The 23,450-nt window shown below is 47.8% G+C and overlaps 1 protein-coding gene across 1 annotated transcript; it reads right to left on the bottom strand.

Annotated features, from left to right (window-relative positions):
* Positions 1-810: 810 nt before the first annotated feature.
* LOC128713437 (tropomodulin) lies at positions 811-18,112 on the bottom strand. Its single transcript, XM_053808300.1, has 8 exons — positions 18,035-18,112; positions 7,360-7,512; positions 7,116-7,283; positions 6,397-6,741; positions 6,081-6,332; positions 5,770-5,917; positions 3,970-4,165; positions 811-844 (listed from the first exon to the last, which is right to left on the bottom strand). The coding sequence occupies exons 1-8, from the start codon at positions 18,110-18,112 to the stop codon at positions 811-813; spliced, it is 1,374 nt and encodes a 457-aa protein (XP_053664275.1).
* Between the last annotated feature and the right edge of the window lie 5,338 nt (positions 18,113-23,450).

Below are 23,450 nucleotides of genomic sequence, written 5' to 3'. Positions count from 1 at the left end.
AGTTGGGCTGGTGTTGATTTTTTGTTGTTGTATTAACGCATTATAAGGAGCAAAAACACAGCGACCACAACGGAAGAAGAAAAAGAAGGGGGGGAAAAAGAAATTAGAGGCGATAGTAAATATGGCAAAAACATAGTCATAGTATACCTCCGTCAAGATAATCTCGTCTCAAGCATCGCTGCATTGCATAAATAACTCTGTGACAGGGAACAATATCATCCCTTGCTTTGGTTTGATATCTTTGTTTCGATTCCTTTACATACACCTGCACACACACACACACTGGCTCAAAATTGGCCTTAGTTGCATTCTTCCTTATTTTATCTAGTACATCCTATCTCCTTTCGCGGTATTTTTACCGTCTGTCGAGGGTTTTGTGGAGGGTTTTGCAGTGGCGCAAGTTTGCTACAATATTTTTGGCCGTTTCCTTTTCAGCCATCTTTTCGACCTACACAGAACCGAACCAAATGTGTCCATGCTCCTTTGTTTTATGTGTGTGTTTTCTCTCTTTCTCTCTCTCTCTCCCTCTTTACATTACAGCTGCCAGTGAGGAGCCCTGTGTAGTAAACTGCGGATGCATTCGTTTTGTTGCTGTTGTGCTGAGTAAATAGTAGTAGCAGTAGTGGTAGTAATAAAAATAGTAACTGCTCGTGAAGAGTGTTGAAGTGAAGGGTGGGGGAGAAGGAGGAGGTCAGAAGACGCGTGCGCGAGATGATCGCCACGCCGGGACAACGTGTGAAAATCCCGCGCGCCCGGTCGATCTCTCACTGTATCATGGTCGTTTGTTTCCTATGCATGTTTTGAAAAAATCTAAACTGCAGCCGCTGTGAGAGATTTTTTCTTACTGGAAGTAGGGAAAAGTGGGGAAAAAGAAAAAAAGAACAAGAAAAAAAGAACAAGAAAAAAATGAAAAATCAAACCCGGATTGTGCGGGTGGAGTAACCAGCAGCGTATAATATAACAAATATACAGAGCAGCAACATAACCAATGGTGAGATCATGTCATGTGGCACCGTGGGCAAGCGTCTGGAGTAGTCGAATCGGAATAAAAGGCACAAACTAGTACATCATATTTAGCGTGAGTGCATCAATGCCTCTTTAGCATTGAAATGGAATTCTTCCATTGATTTTTATTAAGCTCTTATTGATTAATTTGTATTTCTGTAGAGATCTTGCAAAAACGGAACTCTACAAAGGTTCTGGGGAACGTAAACGAAAAAGTTTGGGATTTCTCATGAAGATGTACATAATATTTATCAATTGTATTTCTTGAGAGATCTTTCAAAAACGGAGCTCTACAAAGGCTCTAGATGTTAAACGAAAAAGTTAGAGGATTTCTCATGAAGATGAATGTATTCTTTGAACCGTTTGAACTTCGATGTTTGTCGGAAAATTGTTTGCAATATTCTACCAGGCAATTCTGAGCGTTTGGGCTCCATGATAAGATAACTCTTCGTGCTTCGAAGCCACAGAAGGCCAAAAATGGCACGTCTAGACCTCTTGAGGTGGTTATGCCAATAAAGAAGAAGAAGAAGTACACTATTATAATGAATAACCATCGAGATGTCTAGGTATTACATTATTCAATATGTTAAAGTAATGTTCAAAGAGAGAAATGGTCAAGAATTGCTCCATCAACCTGATGTATTAGGTTGATTCCGAAGGCCTCTTCCAGACGTTGCCCAAAAGGGCCGCGTGACCTACAGCGATGTTTACATGTGGGTGCTGCGTGTACGTAAGCGGGTGTGTGTATGTGCAAAAGACGGTTTGTACAAATATGTAACAACGAAACACGTTCACTTTCCAACGACGTCCCATAGACAGTGGTGAAGGGTTGATTCGATTAGACACGAAAAAACAAAACAATCCAAAATGCAACATCATGTAATGACTTTACGGAGCGTTTACAGTTGGTAAGGAGAAGGAGAGCTAAACTATATGCACAATCATAATAATGCGAATGAAACAAGATATACATTACAAAAAAGCAAACGGCACAACTCCTGCTGTATGGTACTGGTGGTTTTGGGTTGTGTTTTGTTTTTTTTCCGGTATGATCGCTACAGTCATCCTGCCGTCGTAAGGCGTAGCTTCGCGCGGTTTTTTTTGGTTTGTTTTGTAATGTGATACATATATGAGTGCTCTTGGTGTAACTGGGCTTCTCCCCTTGAGTGGGGTTGCGCACGCAATCGGGTGGGGGTGGTAGAGTTGCAGTTGAGAACTCCCAAAACAGAAAGACAAAACAACAACAAGCGTTGTACGGTTGATAACCATGTTTCGACAGAGGAGGAAAATTGAAGCGGGGTAACTGGATCCATTATCCGTACGCTGCAGGAGGACTGAAAGGAACGGTCTGCCGTACGACGTATGTTGGGCGGGTGGTGTGAAAACGGGGTGGTAGATTTTTTTTTGGTTAAAAAAGTTTTACAAATTCAATTTCAATATCCATTTTCTTTTGTGTTTTTCTTTGCATCGGGTTCTATCTGTATATGTGTTTATCGCCGTATTTAGAGAGGTGGAAGCCGAAGGGAAGTTGAAAGGAGGGAGTTTGGTGGTGGAACATCAAGGTGCCGATGACGTTTGCGGATGCACCCGTTTCGAGGAGGGGGGATGTATGGTGGTGGAACGAATCGATACAACCAAACATGCACATCATGCACCAGAGCCCACACAGCCCGTGGGGCGGGTAAACAACGATCAGGGCAAAGGAAGGGTGGCTAAAAAAAACATGAAGATGAGAACGATCGTCGAAAAGGGGGTTTGAATGGTAAGAGCATACCCTTCCCCGATCGATAAGCATTACACGCCCGGAAGCAAAATGGCAATGCAAAATTTGTTAGAATGGTCTGAAAGGCTGTTACACGGCACAACGAAACAAAAACAAAATCAATTTAAAATTAATAAACAAAACTCACTGTTGGCTCTTCGACGTCAACAAAATACAAACAACCTACTGATGGTAGATCTCACACGGGGCGATATTTGTACTCGTCTAAAACGCGTTAAAATGTTCTACTAAACAAACAACCAGCTATCGAATTAACCAACCCGCCAAACCATTTTTGAAAAATTAACCAAAAATACTTCAAAAAATGTTTTATACAAAAAAAACAATAGCAAACAAAACGTTAGAATAAGTGTATTACAATCCTTCAAAAGTTTACTTGAGGGAATATTCGGCAATATACGCAAAAAATGCATCGAACTCCACTTAGACTATGCAGGATAATAAAAATATTTTTTTTGCATACTATCAGGCGTCATAGGCCAAGGAAATGGATGGTAATACACTTGCCCTCAAGCTAATAAACGTCAACGCGCATGAAACTATTGTACACCACACCATCAACTAGCGTTACAGCTGTCATCATCAGGTGAAACTCTGCGCGAGATGCTAACAAGGCGTGCGTGTTTGCGTAAGTAAGTAGCCAGCGAGAAAGGTAGCACAGCATCATTAGCAGATCAGCAGTGCGGTAGAGAAAAAAGAGTACAACACAGCGACGGGGTTTTGCGCACAATTTGCGGTAGACTTTGCTCTCTATTGGGTACAAACAGTTCCATCATCATCAGTACATCAACAACACAACACACACCCACACAGAATCGTTTCGCGATCTTTGGTGAGTTTGTTTCTTGTGTGTGTTTCTTTTTTGTTCTTTTTTTCCTAGCTAGAGCAGGGCACACAGTGCGGACGTGCGCGATAGAGACAGGCGAAAGATTTGGGGTGCAGAATGGCTGGCTGGAAAGGTTTTATGTTTGCAAACTGAGCCGTTTTTTGCGCATTGTGGGTTGCTTGGACTTTCGTTGGCATTCCTGTTTCCGACACATTCTCATGGCGAGGCGCGCGGTGTTGGTAGCAGTGTGGTGGAAGGGGGTATGCTGCAGTTTACTTTGAACGGTTTTGGTTTTGCTTTCCAACAACTACCTCCCCCCCGCAATTGCTCAAAAAGGTTGGCAAACAAAATTTACATATCTTCGTCGTCGGACGGTGGCGGACGGATCACCACATTGTCGGGATCTTCCTCCACGTCATAGTCCGCCGGCGGCACCTCGACCTCCGGTTCCTCCTCCACGTCGGACATTGCGAGCTCCTGTTCCTCCTCGATGCGAACCGGCCGATAGTAACTGCCGCGGGACGAGCGTCCGTCACGCTTATCGACTCGAACTGTCGGATGATGTGGGGGAGTGGTGGTTGAACAGGGGTGGATAGGGGAGTGCGGGGTGGGGTCGTTTAAGGAGGTGGAAGTAACAATGGATGTGAATGATTCGGAGGAGAAAAAGGGTGGGATGAGAAGGGTAGAGGAGATAATTGTTCGAGCGGAGATATTGATGATCACAATATTTTGGACGATGTGTGTGTATGTTCGTTCGTGTGCGGGTATGCATGTATGTGTGTGTGTGTTTTTAAAGGCGAGCGTAAGGTGTCATTATGAAAAAAATAAATAAATAAATAAATAAAACAGGAAGGAACAAAAAGGGCGGGAAATAGGTAACGCGAAAGACATAGAGAGTAGAGGTTTTAGTTAAATAGAAGACACAACAGAAGAGAAATCAAAACAAAACAAACGTAAACAGTAAAAACAAAACCAACTGCGTGTTACGCCTGCTGGAACGCGCACACACACACCATCAACGCTTGTGAGGATTAAAGTGATTATAATCAACATGACGGGAAGATCAGCTACTGACACTGTCGATCTTGGGGTACGCAAAAGAAGAAAGTGGGAAGGGAGGACAAATTTAGGAAACAAATGAGCAGCAAATGAGACAATAAAATGACACATATACAGATAGAAGATTATTTGAACCTTATTGGTACGGAAGGAACGAAACCACAGCAGAAATACACGGCGGTACATTCGGTGGATGACTCTCGCAACAACTCACATCAGAGAATGGAAGGTCAGGTTGTCATTAACGACAATTGTTGGGTTACAAAAACATTGGGAGACATAAATGTTCATCATTGTAAACAAAGGGATGCTGTAAGAGGGATGACTGCATGGGAACATCCGGGAAGAATCACAACAGACACGAAGTTGACACTGACATTTCCCACATATACGCATCTTCCGAACCCGAGTTTGCTAATTACGGAATTGTTAGCGACCGATGGTAGAAAAAGAAAAGACACGAGATAGTTCAGACGAACCTGAGCCGCATTTGGTTGGGGACCGGATATCCTATCCAGCAAAAGCTACTCGGAACACTATAAAAACCGAAACTAAACGGATCGTCGATACGTGGTAAGGTGGGTGCAGTGGTTTTTGTTGAAGCAGGGAGGTTGAACGCCTCCTAAGGAAGCTCCTCCCAGCTTCGCTTCGTCGGGACCGGTTCGGTCGGTACCGGGACGTGCAGAAATCGGTAGTACGGTATCGGATGACAGTGTTCCGGATCGTCTAGGTAGACAATGAGAGTGGCCCGGGACCGAGTCGTAGCAGGGGGAGCGTAAAAGAAGACAGAAGTAAATGGTCAAAGCAAGGTCAATGAAGAGAGCATAACCGCTACCGACACAGAGGACCACGAGAGGTAAGACAGAATAAAATAGGCGTAGGATTACAGCAACTTCCCGCATACTATCACCGACTAACCCATTAGGTTCGCTAACAATACGAAATGCTTACTACCGAAAGCGCCCCCTTACAGGAAAATAACACGAACTACGCACGAAATCCGCATTCCGTGCGGTACTGTGGCTAAAATAAAGATCATGTATCGTAAAATACGGGGTACGCGCATTACGCTGTACCACGGTGTGCCCGTACTCACTTCTGTCAATGTTACGCTGCAGATGGGCGGCTACCCGATGCCGAGCATCGTTGAACTCCAAATGCAAACCGAGCCGCAGCAGGGTGGTATTCTTCTCGACCAGCTCCGTTATCTCCATCTCGATCTTGTTACCGAACACTTGCGATCGCTGCCCGATTGAACACGTCGAGTTTTGAGTTGTGTGGTTGATGGTGCGGGAGTAGCCCGATGTTTGATTGGTGACACGGTGCGGAACGGACACCGCGGTAATGGAAGAAAGGGAAACATTTTAATATATAGGGTCGTTGGAAACTGTTGGCCCTGGCGAATACCTGGTTCGAGGCACGGAACTCCTCGATTGTCATCTGGGTTAGCAGGCTCTTGACCAGCGTCACAATGACGGGCGGGCTGATAAAGTTCGTTTCGACGTTCAGCACCCGCAGGGCGTGGTTCTGTTCGAGGGCACCGGCCAGCATCAGTGCGGTACGATCCGTCAGCCCCACGTTCGTGAGCGACAGCACCTCCAGGTGTGTGTTAGACTTGAGCGCCTCGAACAGCTTATCGAACTGCTCGTCCGAGATGGTCTGCGGAGCGAGGGAAAGAGCGCAATGAATATATCGTCGTAGAATAAACACCACCGTAACGCACCTTGATGTTGTTCAGATTCACCTCCACCAGCTTGCTGTCGTCGCTCTTGATGCGCTGGATCGTATCCTCCGGATCGGTCGTGTTCGGTGCCTCGGCCGGGAAAATTTTCGGTATGGCGGACTTGGTAATGCCATCCCAGCCGAGCCCGACCGGCTGGCCCTTGTTAAGCAGTGAGGCGTGATATTGGTCCTGGTTCATCATCGAGTGAAAACCGAGGATGGCGGCCAGATCGATGATTTCTTCCTGCGTCGCATCCGTCAACGCTTGCTCGTACTCGTCGCCGAGATCGATTGCAATCTGCTCGTCGGCTGCCTGCAGTTTCGCTGCCGGTGGTGGTGGTATCCACTGTTGATAGACGAAAAGAAATACAAACTTCAGCGTAAATCGAATCTCTTTCAACGAGCCGTTCATAATAACGTAATTAGAAACTGAATATTTGTTCGAAAAATAAAAAATGTTAAGTTTAACAAATCGTGAAGTGCAGCCATAGATAATCAATACTCCTAAGGTGCTCCTTTTCGTAAAAAGAACATAAATTAAACTTCGTGAAGATTTGAACTAATTATACCGAATAAATGACTTATTATTGGTCCGGATGGGATTTTGTCTCGGTCCTGTCGTGTGGTTTCCGGTGCTGCTACCAAATACACCACACCCACTCTCCTAGTGATTTTAACATCTCTCCTGCACTCATGCAACTTCACAGCACAAAAGCGTACCTTTTTACCACGCACGACACCCGGCACGAATGGTTCCAGTTCCGGACGGTCCGGGGTTTCCAGCGCTTGCTTATTAATATGGTCGATCAGCTTCTTCCGATCGAGCGGCCCGGTTGGCTCCTTATCACACTCGTAGTTGGTACGCTGGCTCGGCGGCAAAAACGAATCCTACAAAGCAAACGGTAAGTGGTTAATGATGCTGTCCCCGTCAAAGGCAACCCGACACCCGCTGCTTCACACTTACGTCCGGGTCGACCTCCTTCGCGAGCATGCTAATCTCCTCCGGCGACAGCTGGGCGAGCAGCTCGTCCACATCGATATCATCGTACGCGCCGACATCCTTGCCGTAGAGTTTGGCCGGTGTCGTGATGGTTTTGGTGGTGGTGGATGATGACGTCTAGTTGGGTGCGCATCGGCGTGGTGACATCATCGGGCCCGCGGCAGAAACCGAAACCGGGAAAGCGCAAATAATGGTGGCATTAGTTGAGGTGCGAGATGGAGCGCGCGCATCAAACGCTACTGTGCGAGATCAACACAACACAAGTTGGAGTGGTACATTAAACGTCCAAGCCTGCCACAAGTGTAAGCCTGCATGTAGACACCACAACAACAACAAAAAAATGCACGTCATGTCCCAGTTTTTCGTTGTTGGTTTGAATGCCTCACTGTCGCCGTCGTTCGTGCGTCGATTGTATGGTAAAACAAAATAACAAAACAGGCCACATCATAATGCACTCCTTTCTCTCGGTTCGCTTGGTTAGCACTAGTAACAGGGCGCTTGATTGAGTGTGAGTACAGATGTGTGGCATGGCATTTTGTTTGGCTGTGTGTAATGTAGGGGGGGTGGGGGGGGATGCGTTGGGCGGATTGTAATAAGTGTAGTGCAAAGAAGTAAAACGTTATGACAGATAGAGATAATAGCAGTAGTAATAAGAACAGTCGTCGGCCTCCTTTCCAGCAGCTTCACGCCCTATGACAGCATAATTAAATGAGCTCCCTCCCTTACCACTCCCAATTCTTGCCCCCCTTGCCAGCAACCCTTTTTTCTTAGCGATCTGCGTCAAAGACCTTTCCTTCTCGGGTGGTTCTCAAAATGGTCCCACGGCAAAACCAAGCGGCAAGTAGCAAGTTTAGATGCGTGTTCCAATGAAACAGAGGGTGCCGATCTCCCGCTTCCACCTTGTACTCGCCTTGAACTCGCCTTTGCATCGTTTCGCGGTAACAGCAGGCGACGGGTGTAGGCCATGTTTTATTGCTTCATGCACATGGTGGTGAGTGTGGTATGTTTGCCTGCGTAAGCGTACACGGTTGCTGCTGGTTGGAGTTGGTAGCCACATAGCCTGCGATGTAGGTGATGATGGTAATGTGCAAGTGCAACGCCACGAAACATAGAAGACATGTTTGTGCGGGGAGTGGTAGGGAGTCCCGTACGATCTCACCCCTCTTGCAAACACATAATTCCCTTCTAAATCGAGTTTGTCACGATCTCTCCCACACTACCCTAGCATCGCTTTAACATGGTCGATCACTTCTACGAGAGACCTAGATACATAAGCGACCCATATGGAGGGGAGTCTTCAGTAGGTTGAGGTATTTAGATTAAGTAGCAATTAACCAGAACTCGTACCAATACTCTTGAGGAACCGTTTCTTTAGCTACTCTGGTTTTAAATCGACATGAGTTTCTCATCTCCAATAGCTGTTCTGCCCTGGGAGTAGTAAAACTCCCCCACGAATATAGAATTGCCAACACTTTAACATGAATTTTATATTGAAACATTTTCAATCAGACAATTTAACGTTATAGAGTTCCTCTTCTTGAGCTGTATACATCATGAAACGCATAACAAATTTTGCTTCTAACCAAGGAGCTATAGTTGAGATCTAATTCTACTTCTGAAGAGTTGAGCAGCAATGGAACCGCCTTCAAGAATTCGAAATTCCTGAGAAAAGACTAAACTTATAATGATTCGAATTAGACTATTACTTGAAGGTGAGCACCTGACATTTGTTGAACAGGTACTTGCCGGTGTTCACCTTCAAGTAATTAAAGAATCGCTTGAAGAAGAGGAGCTCAGCGAGCTGTCCGATGTAGTTCAATAAGGACCAGTGTCTAATCAAACATGTTACATGCACAACAGTCAATTTCTTGTGAAGTTGCCATGAAAACATCATGTTAGTTTCGCTTGTTAAACAACTTTAAAGAAGAGAATTTCGTTTGACATTTATTGCCCAGGTGCTTGCTGGAGCTCACCTTCAAGTAATAGTCTAATTGGGAAGTATTTTTTTGTATGATTTCAAGATTAATCTGCAAGCGCATTAAAAATAATGGCCAAAGAGATATAGCCGAGGTATGATTTTAACTCCGCAGAGCTAAGTATTCAAGATTTCTCAGAAAATACTTCAATTATAATGATGGAATGCGCTTGCAAATCACAAAAACTATTCATTTTAATGAAGAGTTAAGACTAAACCCAAAAAAAGAGCAATTCAAACGACGAATTGCAGGTGAGCTTGCTCAAGACCTCCTCAAGAAGGGCTAAAAGAAAGCCTTTAAAGTTATTTAGAAAAGGAGAAATTTGCATGATGTCTTCATGGTATTTCTTCAAGAAATGGCTCCGGTGAGGTCGTTTTTGGCATAACAGGAAACGAATATCTCGAGGATTCCTAAGTCTCTCAATTAACAGACCTCGATATCTTCACCATCTCAATTGCTTGACGCTGTTAAGCTTCCTCAATGTATAGCTCTCCGAGACCCCAATTGCTGGCGCCTGCAGAAGTGGCGCCTCTTCTGGAGGAAACGAAACGGTTTCTTCGCGGTTTATTAATTTTTCTCTTCCGCTAGTGCATCCCATTATCTTCCACTTGATATCAACATTGACCGAGATAAGGAAAGCAAGAAAAAAAAAACCCCGGTGCCTATCTAATCCAAACCTAGCCGGCTTCTCCACGTGAGCGAGAAGTGTTGATGAGGGAATCAAATAGCGCTTTCTTGAGGGCGATTTCGAAGAAATCGTCCCCGCCACGAGTATCCCGTCGCGCATCCAACCACCCTCGGCAGCCAGCATACGAACGACAGTATGGTGCAATAAAAAGAAAAAAAAAACACACACACACAGTGGAAACACATGCCTTTAGCAACATGCCGCATGAGTGCTACGAGAAACAAACGATCAATCAATAGGTGAAACAAGACGAACGCACACAAACAAACCGCGAAACCAATAAAACTCCATACCATGTGAAGAGTGTGTGCACGTGTGCAGGGTAGTAAGTGCTAGGGGGGGGATGTATAAGGGGGTGGGTGGGGGGTTCGTGGAAGGAGCAAGGTGAACAAATCCGTTAATGCAAACACAACATGATCGCGATCGCGAATTGCAAACCGTGGGTTGAAGGAATTGTTAGGAGGGGGTTGGGGAGGGTGGAGGGGGGGAGGGGGGTTCGAAAGGGGTGCAGTTAAAAATGCACACACTGTCTGTGTGCACGCTCTAGTGTTTGTTGGAAAATTTTAACAAAAACAAAAACATAAACATCATCATTGCTCATACACATTCAAACACGCGCACACACACACACGCGCAAACACATATATACAATCAAACACACATGTGTGTCGTTTTTTTTCCTCTCTCTCTCTATTACGTTCAATTGTCGGGCTGTAAGATGTTGGTAAAAAGGGGGATTGAGAGACACAGACAGTGAAAGAGGGTGAAGGGGAGGAGGGGAAGAACGGTGGTAAGGGGGAAGTGGGAGAGGTCAGAGAAACATAAATTGGGGTTGGAAATTATGATTACGGTTGAAAGCTTACCATGTTGCTCTAACAGAGTAGCGAAGGGGGAAGAAGTAGAAGTAGGTAACGCAGTTGACTCACACACACGCACACACGCGCACAATCTGCGTGTATGTGTGAGTGGGGTTGTATTTGTGTTTTTTTTTTGCTCTCTTTTGTTTGCCAGCAAAGAACACACCCTGGTGGGTTTTTTTTGTTGTTGTTGCTTTTCTCCTGCTTATGATCTCACTAGCGCCTTTACTGGTTCCCACGTGCGCCCGTGCACATACAATGAAAATTCACAAATTACTTGCTCTCTCTCTCGCACACACACACACATACACACAAACGCGCGCGGGACAAAGAGAACCGTGCAGGACACGCGGCTAATTAGACGTAGAACGGGGAGCGCTTTACAATTTAAAATAAAATCTTATTACAGTGCTGAATGGCTATATTTGCAGCATAATGTGTTTCGAGATGGCTGTGTGGAGGGTGGGTGGGTGCTTGATTGGTGGGCCACATGCACATCCAAGAAATGCGAGTGTACAACTCGAGATCCGATCGGTAACGATCTATGCTGCAAGTAATGCTTTCTGGGTGGGTTTTGAATGGTGGTGGTGGGTGCCAACCGTCCTGCCCTTATTTTTTATGGTGCCTTTTGTCCGCCAATTGCTTGTCAGAAAACCACCTTACGGGAGACGTCTTGCTTTCACTGTAGCCACTTGCGTTAAGGGATGATGGGGAGGAAATGTCGATGCAACGGAAAGCAAACGGTGGTTTTATGTAGCACGGTTTTGTTTTTGTATCGTGGTAGGGTAGAAAAATATTGACGAAACTGCAACGAGAGCATACAAATGCGCCCGACTGCACTGCACAAGGAGTTATGGTTTATGCTCGTGGGAATGAGGAGTTACCGAAAGCAAACACAAAGGGCAGCAACCCTTGGGTTTTCTTTCCCTCTCTATCTCTTTCTCTCTCTCGCTCACACACACACGCCCAGGAGTGCGATGGCTGTGTAATTCGGGTGTCAAGAAACTTCACACCGACAAAAAGAAATTGTGGAATGAAAAAACATAAAACGGTACTTTGTTTTAATGCTTCTTGTTCCAGCCCAGCATCTCGCTACGTTAGGTGGTATTTCCCAGGGTAAAAGACGGTACTGCTCATGCAGCTGGTGCCCAGCAAAAAAGTGGCGATGAAATTTTCTTCAGTGGCTCGAAACAAACAAGCACACACACACACACGCACACACGCCAAAACAAAGCCACACAGGCGCTGCTAGCCGTAATTCACACGATGAATCACACAATTGAATGGGATAAATGAAACTACAGCGATCGCGAAACTGGACACTGGACAACTTCCTAACTTCTGCCCGTCACCGACTGATGATGACTTCACCTTACACACCCTAGACACAGCGTACAACACACACACGAAAACCGATACACCATATAAGTGCAGTTCGATCCTTTCAAAATATGCGTATGCCTGTCACTAGACAGCGCGCACTCTCTCTCTCTATCTCTCTCTTTTACTCCACCTTACAGCAGCGCGACAATTCTAGCCTCGATGTGTGCACCGGGTGACGTTTACCAACTGACTGACCGACCTGGAGCCCGCTGACTACACGCGTACGTTCAGTACTTCGAGCATTGGCAAATCGATAGCCGGAGCCACCACCACGTCGAACAAATCGCACCAACAGAAACAAAGAAAGAATGGTGGTGGATTCAGTGGAAAAAAGTGTTTGTGTGTCTGTGGTGTGTACCACCTTCACGGTGGAGCATATACTAGCGGGATGGGCTTTGCGTACGTAAGAAAAGAAAAAACAACCAAACCCCGGTACCGTAGCATAATCGCATTCTGTTGTTTATGTTTCTATCTCGCTCGGGCATTCGATAAGCTTTCTCTCCTGTTTTTGTGTTTGTAGGAATTGATCCGTCACGAAGCTTGGCGCCGGTGCCACAGTTTACAGCGTGGTGTTCATTTCTGCACAGATTGTTGTTTCAGCAAAGGGAGGGAGCAAAAACAAACGCGACCAACCGGAATAATACGTAAGTTAATTTTTGAAAACCATTTTCGCCTTTTGTTTCTTCTTTTTCTTGCAGTCTCAAATTTAGTCAAAAAATTATGCTCTGAAGAAAATTTCATATTAATGATGGGAAGGGTTAAAAAAAACAATTGATTTAATTGCGAATGGAGAATGCGAAGCTTGTTCACCAAACAAAAGCTCCCAAAAACTACCCAAAATTAGCCACACCGTTGAAGGTTTTCTCATCAGCGAAGGTTTCAATTATGCATACGGTAAAAGGTGAAACATTTTCAAACAACCCATTGTACCAAGGTAGGGGTGATCGTGAGAATATCGCTCCCTTCTTGAATCATCTCCCGGTCAACGGTGTGGAGGTCACGCGAAGCGCAACCGCTCACTCCGCACGAAAAAGCTCCGGCAAAGATGTTACCCAAGAAGGTAATGTGTTGGATCCCACCGGTCTGACCTTACGCCGCGGAGCCCGGAACCACAGACATCAATTAAAAGGCAGGAAGATAGACACAGAGACAGAGAGGGAGGGGAGCAGTAAAAAAATATTATTTAGCTTGAACTTTTTCAAGACCAGCGCAAATGGCAACATTGAAAGGGAACGACATCTTGTACATGCTGTGACGTACCGGATGCAATGATTCATTCCGAGGTGTGCAAGGGAAGAGTCGAAGCGAGACAGGGTAGTTTGCGAGGAATTCAGATAGAATAGAAGCAGTACAACTGCAAGAATATAATGCGCTCATTTAAGTCCAAACTACGGAGAGAAGGGCAAGAGACAGGGAAGCTACGTGTAATGGCGTATGTTTTGAAAAAGGAAGATGGCGCTCACACTCAAGAACTAGAGTCCTGCACGCGTGTGGCAGTGACGTGACCGCACAACCGACTAGTTGCTAGTTGCGCTTGAAGACGCGAGCAAGATGCAGCGCATAGATTCTATTTACACATCCGACCGTCCACTCCAGCAGGCAGGGCACCGATTCCTCAAGTGGGGCACTGGATTCCCTTGGGGACTTGGCGGTGCGACAGATAGGAAAGATATGAAAAGCAGTGCGGTGCGGTTACTTGAAGAAGCGCATCAAGTGTTTACTGCTGCTGCCGGTTTGTCGTACGTGTAACTAGCAATCAGGTCGGAAAGGGACGGGGGTAGTGTTGCACATGTCCACCACGGGGAAGATGTGCACGCGTCTGGCAAGCATATTGACAAGCATTCCACATTCGCCTACTGTACAACACGCAACCTTATTCGCCATCAAAACACAACAAGAAAAGAAAATTCACATATAATGGCAGTCTACTCGCAATGCCCGCATGTCCCTAGCAAAACACTGCCGCCGCCACAGGTCGATGAAGATTCGATGGCGTGTTTGCTCAATATTGGGTCCCACCTACGCAACATTACTTCCAGCTACAAAAAACCCGCATGTACCCAAGCGGATTGGTAAAGGGCCCTGAAGGGGGGTTCTTTTTGTATGATACTCTGGTACCCTGGAACAACAAATGGAGGAACTCGGAAGAAGCAAAATACATTGGGAATATCAATGTGTGTGTGTGTGTGTGTGTGTGTATGTGTCTGTGTGGTATGCCACTATGGTGGCTGGTTTTTTTTGTGGTGTGGGATAGGTCGAGAACACCTAGAGGCATTGATGCACACGCTGTTGCCGTTGATTGATTTTAACTCTATTGTGCCATTGTTGCATTGGCTGCATGTTGATAGGCGCACCCCGGGGGCTACGTAGTTCAATTCTGTTGTTGTTGTCTATTGGTTTCTGTTTTTTTTGTTCTTTTTTAATTTGCATTAGAAGTTCGATTGATTGAAGCCCCAGCTGGCTGCCCAACTTACCTAGAGTGGAGAGTAAAGGGAAGGGTTGTAAAGAGTCAGAGACATGAGACAGCACTAGGTGTTAGAACATAGATACCCACGCGTACGTGGAGGTAGTCAGTAGCAATGGGAGAAACGCAGAAGCGGAAGCGGCCAGCGTGCGATGGGGCAAATTGGATTGTGGCGGGGTCGGTGAGCCTGTTAGTGTCTGTTAGCGAAAGCAGCTGCCGACCACAAAAAGTTCACCAACGGCACCGAAAATAGCTGGAAGCAACTAACCAGTCACTAGCCACTTGTGCCAAAGGGCTATCGGTACGGTTGAGCTCCGCATCCAAACGTCGCCATGCGTCGCGTGCGTGTAGCGCGGCTGTGCATGTTACATAAGTATCTTTAGAACGAGGGTGTCGTCCATTCCCCCCCTCCCTTCTGCGCAATGTGTTTGCCAACCCGCCCGCCTCACACCCGCGGTGGAATAGGGAGGGTGCTGTTTTGATTAGCACCCGGGTGCCTTCGTTTTGCGTTCTCTGCCACGCAACGCTGTGCGGTAAATAGTATAACCGCGCATCGAAATAGAATCCGTGAGCAGACGCAATGTCAACATGCCACGGGATCGCGTGGAATCACCAGAAATCGACGCACCGTACAGGGGCGCAGTGGCAAACGCAGTTTGGCCATGCCGACTTTTCGAAATACTTTCCCGTCGCGGGTTCTTCATTCTTCGCCGTCCGGGCCTCCTCACCCCCCCCGGGTGGCAATGAACAACAATTGAGCAACCGAACAATCCGTTCCCCCATTTTTGGGATTGGAAAGATCCAACACCACCCCCCCGCTCCCACCTGGTTTGCGGTAACCCTGGTGGGACATTTCGGCGTGGAGATCCCACAGCACCGCGGTTTTGAACTTGTCCGTCGTCGGCCACCATCATTGTCGTCATTGTCGGCACGGCACCGGGACATAACCTTTCACCGACACCTCACGGTGTTCGCCGTTCCCGCGCTGCCCGGTTGGAACACCCACACAGCGGCAGGGGACCTGGCTCATCCATCATCGGGCCACGGTCAGACCGTGACGATGGAGGGGTGCTGCGGGTTGCAGATTTACCAGCGGAAGTGTGTCCCATCTGTCCTTCTGCCGGCTGCTGCTGTCCGTCGCCGTATAACGCGTGCAGCAGGGTTTTCTGTTTATCCCCACGGCCACGAGTGTGTGGCAGGTTAAATTGTGTCAACACCCATCCCTGGAGGTCAGCCCGATCACACATCGCGGCACGAGTCTCCGGCGCGAAGGATGTCCACCGACATGCCGGTCCGGTTCCTCTCAGAGGTGCGAGATGCACTAACAGCACAATTAAATTCCTCCCCCCCCAACAAGAAGCAGAAGCTCGGCAGCCGCGAACGAAACCACGCAGCGCCCCGCTGTACAGCGGATTTTCATTGCCTGACAGCACCCCGATTGCTTGGGACCCGAATTTATGTTGCACAGGGTGCAATCGACAACCCTCGCTTCAAACCCCAAGCAGCAGTGGTAAAAGTTTTCGCAATCGACACACACACGCACACACACAGGCCACAAAGCGAAGGTAACGATCCCGCGACAGATGCGGAAGATGTGCCGCCATGTTGCGTGTGTGGACAAAATATTGGTGTTGGGTTATGAGCGTGTACCGCTGGCTGGTTCGGCTCGTTACGCTCAGATGTATTATCTAAATTTAAATCGGTAAGGTATATTTAAAACAAATAGGCAATATACAGCCAACACACACCGCCAGCCAGCACCGGCACGGCGTGATCTGCGCATGATGTCCCGCTCTCCAACACACACTGCCTCTGTGTGTGTGTGTGTGTGTGTGTGTGTTTGTTGTTGTTGGTTGTCTTCCCTTTCGGGATTGCTCCCGGTGTGCGGCTCCATCGGTTCTGTGTGTGGGGAATGGCCCGTCGTGTCACCTCCCGCGTGTGCGGTGTGAGTTGTGTCTGTCCCGTGCGTGAACTGCTGGTGTGGTGGGTTTGTGTGCGTGGTTGCGTAGCGAACATGGCGCCGATCGACGAACGCCCCGCCAAACTCCCCCGCAGTCCCGAGATGTGGAGCGGTCTGGTAGAATCAACATTTAAAAATAGTCAAACGCACGGGAGCCTGTTGTTGTGCGGCGTTTGCCCGGCGCAGCACCCATGTGTGTGTGTATGCCACTTGCGTGTGCTAACCGCCCATTGTGGTGTCTCGTCGGCGGCAGTAAACGCAACAGAAGACAGCGAACGAACAGCAAAAAAACCCACCCAGAAGATGTGTGAACTGCGCTAACCTCCTGCGTACGTCAAAAAGGTGCTGGGAGATATCTTCGCTGTGTGCATCTGCCACACCGACCGCACAATTGAGCTACACAGCTTTTTAATGGCCATGCCCGTTGCTGGCCGCTACTCACCATGCGAGATGCGAACAGCTGTGCGCACAGGTCCGGAGCTGGAGAGTGCAATGGTGATCGCCGGGTGGGTGTGTGTGTGTTGGGTGGCGATGATTGCCCCTCTCCTCGCTACCCGTGTTCGGTGCGAAAGGAACCGACAGAAGACGGCTAGTAGTCAAAACTGAGCCATGAAAGAGTGCTGGATGGGGGCAGCGCATGAAGCGAGGGAGTGAGAAGAATAGGAAGCGTGTGTAAAATGCGAAAGAGCAAAAGAAAGGAAGGAACCCGAGGAGAAAGCAGACTAGAGCCCCGTGATGATGTTGGTGGTCTGCTACTACTGGTTGGGCTACTCTCAGTAGCAGTAGCCCAATCTGTCCGGAACAGCAACTGCACAGACCACAAGACCAACAAGTCCAAAGCAAACAAAACGGTTAACTGCAGACGATCAAAATTCAGCCGGAAGGTAGGCAAACGCAGACGGAGACAAAAAGTAGCTCAAAGTCTCGATAGAACGCAACCAGCAACAGCAGACGAAGCGCCAGCAAGAACAAATCGGTGCAGAGGAACAGACCAAGAACAAACACCTTCCCCCCGCCCCAACAACGTAACAGTGTAATAAAAAACTCAAAGTGAGTGGGTAAGGGGGGGGGGGGTGGTGGTTAAGGAAGTGTTTCAAAATAAATACCCTACACAATGTAGTCGGGACAAGTGCAGCAGGCGGGACCTGCTATACGGTGGTGCGGATTCGCATGCGGTTCGTGACTTTTTGACCGTGCAGGCAAAGCAATGCGAAGCGGGTATTGCACACACACACACACACACGCCCTAGCACTACGGCGTGTGCAGCAGGCACTGGGCGGTGTTCAAAATCCACTTCCGTTTCTACTTACTTCCTCGATCTTGAAGGTGGTCACGGACTTTCTGGTGACATGGTGCGACTCCTCGTACTCCTCGTACGTTTCGGCCATTATTGGAAAGTCAGAATCCGCTTTGCCTAAATCACTTCGGTATCTATTTCGGTATGAACGGCCTTATAATACAAGGGGGGGGGGGCTGGTAGTAGCACTCGCTAACGCTATATCTATGTGTAACGCTGTGTACGGTGCATAGATGAAGATATATTGTAAGATCGTATCGTTACTCGCTAATTTGAATGAATTATTTGCATGAGTATGGGTGTGTGTTGGTGTGTCGTGTGGGCGGGTGTATGTTTGTGTATATTATATGAAAATATATAAACGTCCGGCACAGGTGTTAATTTCCTTTTCCCCCCCCTCCCCCTTCACGCCACCGAGGCGCAACCACACACCACAATATAAAAAAAACACCCACTAGTACGCGCACTGTACTCGTCCCTTTTCGACTCCTGTTTGTGTGTGTTTTATAAGCCTTTTTTTTTTGGGGGGGAATATTCGACGAAATTCCGAACCCAAAAACAAAAATCTTTCCGACGTGGGGTGGGATCTGCTGGATAGAGGCGTACTCAAACACAACCCCGATTAGTTCGCGAACCGGACCCGCTTTTGATCGACGCACGGTACACGGCGTGCCTGCGCAATATACGTCAGATCACTCCGCACACTGTGCACCGGAGGCTGTGCGTGTGTTTGTGGAAAGGGTGGAGGGGGGGGGGGGGGGGAAGGAGCGTTACGCTTTTTTAGTTGCGTGTGTTCCTCCCCATCCCTCCCTCCCCATCGTTGGTGCGTGCGTGTGTGTGCTTTATTGATGCGGAGCGGAGCGGATGGATTACATAAATACAGAATTTTCCGTCACGGCTCTAGGTCACCTAGCGCTCCGCGCCCCGAAACCGAACACCGAAGCGATCGAATGATCGGGAGACACTGAACGATCGTCGCTGTACAACGCACAGTGGGTGCGCACGGTGGACATACGCAAGAAAACCCACAAATCCGCTTATCAGATCGTTATCGAACTTTCGTTGTGAAGTAAAAGAGGCGCTGGAGGGGGGGAGGGGGGAGTGTGTGCAGCTCCCAAGCAGGGGTGGTAAATAGGGATGATCCTCAATGGAACACACACACACAAAAGCGTTTTTGAATGTGTTTTGGAGTGGTTTAGTGGGGTGGAGAACCACGGTCCAACCACGTTTCGGCCGCCGGCGAGCGCGCTCAGCGTGTGCTAGAACTCCTTTTTTGGAGCTAAGCGGGCGATACAATCCGTGTCCTTACGCTGCGGCGTATGGATGCGAGATCATCGCACAATCAGTCCTGTGCGCTGAGTTCAAACGTCACACCACCGAAACGCGGGATGGGGCGTGGGGAGGTTGCGGGGTGAGGGGGAGAGGGGGGGGGGATAAACACGCACGCGCACAACAACCCACCACAGATACACGCGATTCGTACCGAACGCAAAAAAAATAATACAATTATCTCATTGCTACAACAACAAACAAACAAATTTTAACCAAAAAACAAAAACAACCGGAAAATTGGGGGGGGGGAGGAATATAAAAGTTGAAACTTCTATCACGTTCTGTTGCCCTTTCCACACACACACACCGGGGCACAGCAAAAACACTAAACTCACGCACGAACAATCTTTCTTTTTCACGCTGTCTGCTTTTTATCCATTTTGGTCACCGATTTAGAATTCCACGCTCACTCCGTTTCGGCACGGAGGAGCTAATCCCTGCCCATTGGCGCCTGTTTTCCGCATTTCTGTTCGCAGGCAGAGCGTGCGGTGCGCCAGGTGTTTAGGCACAGCTCGAAGGATTTGATAGTAGACGGTTGGTTCTGTGTGGGCCTCCGTCCGAGGCGTTTGATAAACCGGGCAGGATTATGTTCGGAATTATTGACGCACACGGGAAAGGATGGGCACGTACGGGGCACAAGGACACGCGTGTGCGTGGTTTAACTATCGCGGCCCCCCCTCCCTCCCTCCCGGGTGTGCCAAGACGGTTTTTTTTTCTTCGCGCAAACGTTAGAGGGGGGAGTGGAAGAGTAAGCCGAAGGCGCAAGAGACAACACAAACACACACGCACGCACAGGGCTGGGTTCGCAAACCGACCGTAAATTCGTCACTGTGATGATGCACCGAAAAAAAAAAAGATATTTTCACACAAACACACTCACATATACGCATAATATAGCGAGCCGGACACGATGGGGGAAAAACGGGAGGAAAATGTAAAGGAAAAAAATAAAGTAACCAACGATAAATCCTAAATCTGATCTGGCAGTTACTAGAACCAAAAAGAAAAACAAAAAAACCTCAGCAGAAGAACGTGGCCGAAGGGAGGGGGCGCCCGCGTTTAGGCAACTAGCAGCAGAAAACGGCCGATCGAGCAATCGGGCAAAACGATCCAAAAACAGGTTCGCCGCGCACGATTTTCCAAATCACAACGGAAGCTGCACTGCGCTGCAACAACACTACTGGCTACGCTGGGCGTTACGCTGGCACCGGGACACTGACACACGGCACGCGAATCGTGCAACGGTTTACGGTTCCGACGCGCGCAGCGGTGAGAAATCGCGAGCGACTCACCGTTGTGTGCCGCACAGTCGTTCCGTTTCATGGTCACAACCGAGGTGCGCTCCGCCCTTGGCATGGGAAAAAGGCATGGGAAAACCCTGCCAAAACAATGGTGAACTTAATTGGGAATGTGTTCATAAAATGCTCGTGAGTGTCAGAGAAATCTATCGAAAATATGCTTTTATCCATACGAAATAATATGCATGGGAAATAGCATAGTTATAACACTTTATCTTATTGTGTGCGGAAACAAATTTGTCCCACATCGCCAGCCCATAGTGCACGCGAGAGGGAGAGATTGTGCGCAAAACGGGCGCGAGTGCGCATCGCGGCGCTAGCAGCACACCGTTGCGCGTGCAGGGAAAAGAAAGAAAAGTCCGCGCCCTACTTACCGCAGCACGAGCGCACGAGAGCGTACGAGCGGTGAGTGAAAAACGGTCGCCACGCAAAGTCTCTCAAACGCGTTGGAGGAGTAATGTTTGTGGGGTTTTCTTTTGGTACTGTTTTTGATCTTTCAATCAGCATCCCTTCGCAATCCCGGAAAATTGTACGTAGATTGGGTGGGATTTTTCCGTCTAGAAAACTGCATGCACGTAAAGGATCATTAAATGGCAGAGGATTTTGCTTTTAATTGCACATTGTTCACGCTTTAACCCCACTGCAAGCAGCTCGGTTCGACGGAGCGTGTTTGGTCGTGTGGTGCGGGCGGATGGTTGCTAATCAACCGCTACCTGGTTCGAATCTCGGACGGAGGTCCCACATTCAAATTTCGTATTCCCTTGCTTTTGTTGCTCAAACCGTACGCTTTGTGAGGCAATATTAAAATTAGTAAATGGCTTCGTGTTGTGCTAATTGCATAATTACGGGGGGGAGAGACTGATTAATGGTGCTAATTACTTGCAGGTTTTGCATAGTTTCAGGCTCAAATGTGTTTTCAATACTAATATTGCTCATTGAAAACCCGAGAGTGCGCCCAGAGATGTGGAAGAGAGAGAAAGGGCAATGCTCACCACTGTACGTGAAAAAGAGCTTCAGAGTAACAAGAGCGCCTCCTTGTTATGTGTTACATCACACAGATTCACTAATGCAAACAGCTGCGCACGTGTGTGTGTGCGTGTGTGTACTAACTGTGGGAAAGGAAAATACTTTCCTACGAATGCTTTCCTTCTCCCACTTGCCACCGCCCCCTCCCTCCCAACCTACATTTTCCTAATTGGGGGAGGCTAGGGGAGGTTTGGGGCCCGTAACTCAAGTTTCACGACATTGATTTTCCTCTGTGACGTGTGTGTGTGGGATGCAATTTTCTTGGTAATGTGTTCGATGAACTGCAGTGCATCGATATGGACGGGGGAGGGGAGGGGTGTACTGTGGTAAGCTTGTGGTGGAAAAGGGAGGCAAAGACAGATACACACATACACACGCACCGACATATAAAGGGAGTACAAATAAAGTTAAATTGATGGATGCTGGGTGGTACGGTGATGGATTGGGAAAAGTGGGTGTTGGGTGGGTGGGGGGATTGGGGGGGGGGGGGGCATACGTCAAACGATTGAAGAGTTTTCTAACGACCTTTTTTCCCTTGCGTGTGGGTGGGTGGCCGGCGTTAGAAGGGCAAATGTGGGGGGGGGGGGGGGTTGTCTCCTGTTCAATTTCGATTGATCTCGTTGCCAACGTGTGCTGCGTTTTTGCTTCCGTTTGTGTGTGTGTTTTTGTTGTTGTTGTTGTTGTGTTTGTTCTCCGGGTTTTGCACTGCTTTTTCCGCCACTCTGGTGAGCGAATTTTCCTTCCTGAATTTTCTATAATTGAAAAGGGGTGGTTTCCGCTCTCTTCCGGTGATTTTGCACAGGGTGTGAGAAAAGGGGGGAGGTGGTGGTGTAGAACTTGCTGTTTGTTTTTTCTTTCCTGCTCCGTTGCGATACGTTGCCTTTTTTTCTACCCAACCGGGATGCGAACTCACTGCCAGACTGCGCCTTTCCTCCTCCAAGGATTAGGTTGTAAAAGAGGTGGAGGGAGAGGGGGGACCATTTTCCATCGGTTGGAAAGGCAACAGGGGAAGGGATGACATATTCGAGGGTGGATTAATGTTAAATCGTTTGAAAATTTTCCATAACTCATCCTCCGCCCGATACCGAACGCCCGTGCGGTGTACGAACGTCACCAGGAAAATAGAGCGCCCGCTCGGTCCGTTTGGAGTTGGTTGGTATATTTGTTCTGTGGCTCGTTTCATCTTTATCCCTCCACAGCCGTGTACGTGCCGTGCATGCTGCTGCGCCGGGTTTTCGCTCGGATTTTCCTTTAATACCACACACCTCTCTATTTCTATCGCACTGTGTTGGTGTGTGGTTTTACTCTGCAGGAAACGAAAACGAAAAAAACGATACTGATACCGTCTACACACACTTACACACAAACAGTTAAGCTACATTTGCTGTATGTATGTCTCTTTTGCATAGTGAAATACTGCACCATCCATCCGTATCTATGACGGATGGTGTAACGGGCAATAACGGGGGGGGTTTTCTTTTTGAAGAGGAAAATATACATCCCCGGGGTAGGATAGAAGCGAGACGGGATTACAGATAGTACACGCTTAGGTACACGCCGGTGTCTATTTTTCATGTTAAATAGTGCATTTGCAAACTATACCTGACATTTATATTGGTTGCCGCAATTCGCAAAAATCTGTACCAGCACCAGTCGGAATGGGGTGGAAAGGAGGGACAGAGAGAGAAAGTCAGATAGAAAGAGGGCAAGATGGAGTGAGAACGCTTGACAGGCAAAGCGCAAAGCGGCAAGGATCGATATTTTGATACACAG

This window comes from Anopheles marshallii, chromosome X (assembly GCF_943734725.1).
Source record: "Anopheles marshallii chromosome X, idAnoMarsDA_429_01, whole genome shotgun sequence".
Lineage (NCBI taxonomy): Eukaryota > Metazoa > Arthropoda > Insecta > Diptera > Culicidae > Anopheles > Anopheles marshallii.
The sequence above is the reverse complement of the archived record's forward strand: the minus strand, read 5'-3'. Positions and strand labels throughout refer to the sequence as shown.

Coding starts and splice junctions, on each gene's coding strand:
- LOC128713437 (XM_053808300.1), bottom strand. CDS start 18,112: ATGGCCGAAACGTACGAGGAGTACGAGGAGTCGCACCATGTCACCAGA. Junction 6,333..6,396: donor TGAATCTGAACAACATCAAG/GTGCGTTACGGT, acceptor CTCGCTCCGCAG/ACCATCTCGGACGAGCAGTT. Junction 4,166..5,769: donor GCAGCGTAACATTGACAGAA/GTGAGTACGGGC, acceptor ATCATCCGACAG/TTCGAGTCGATAAGCGTGAC.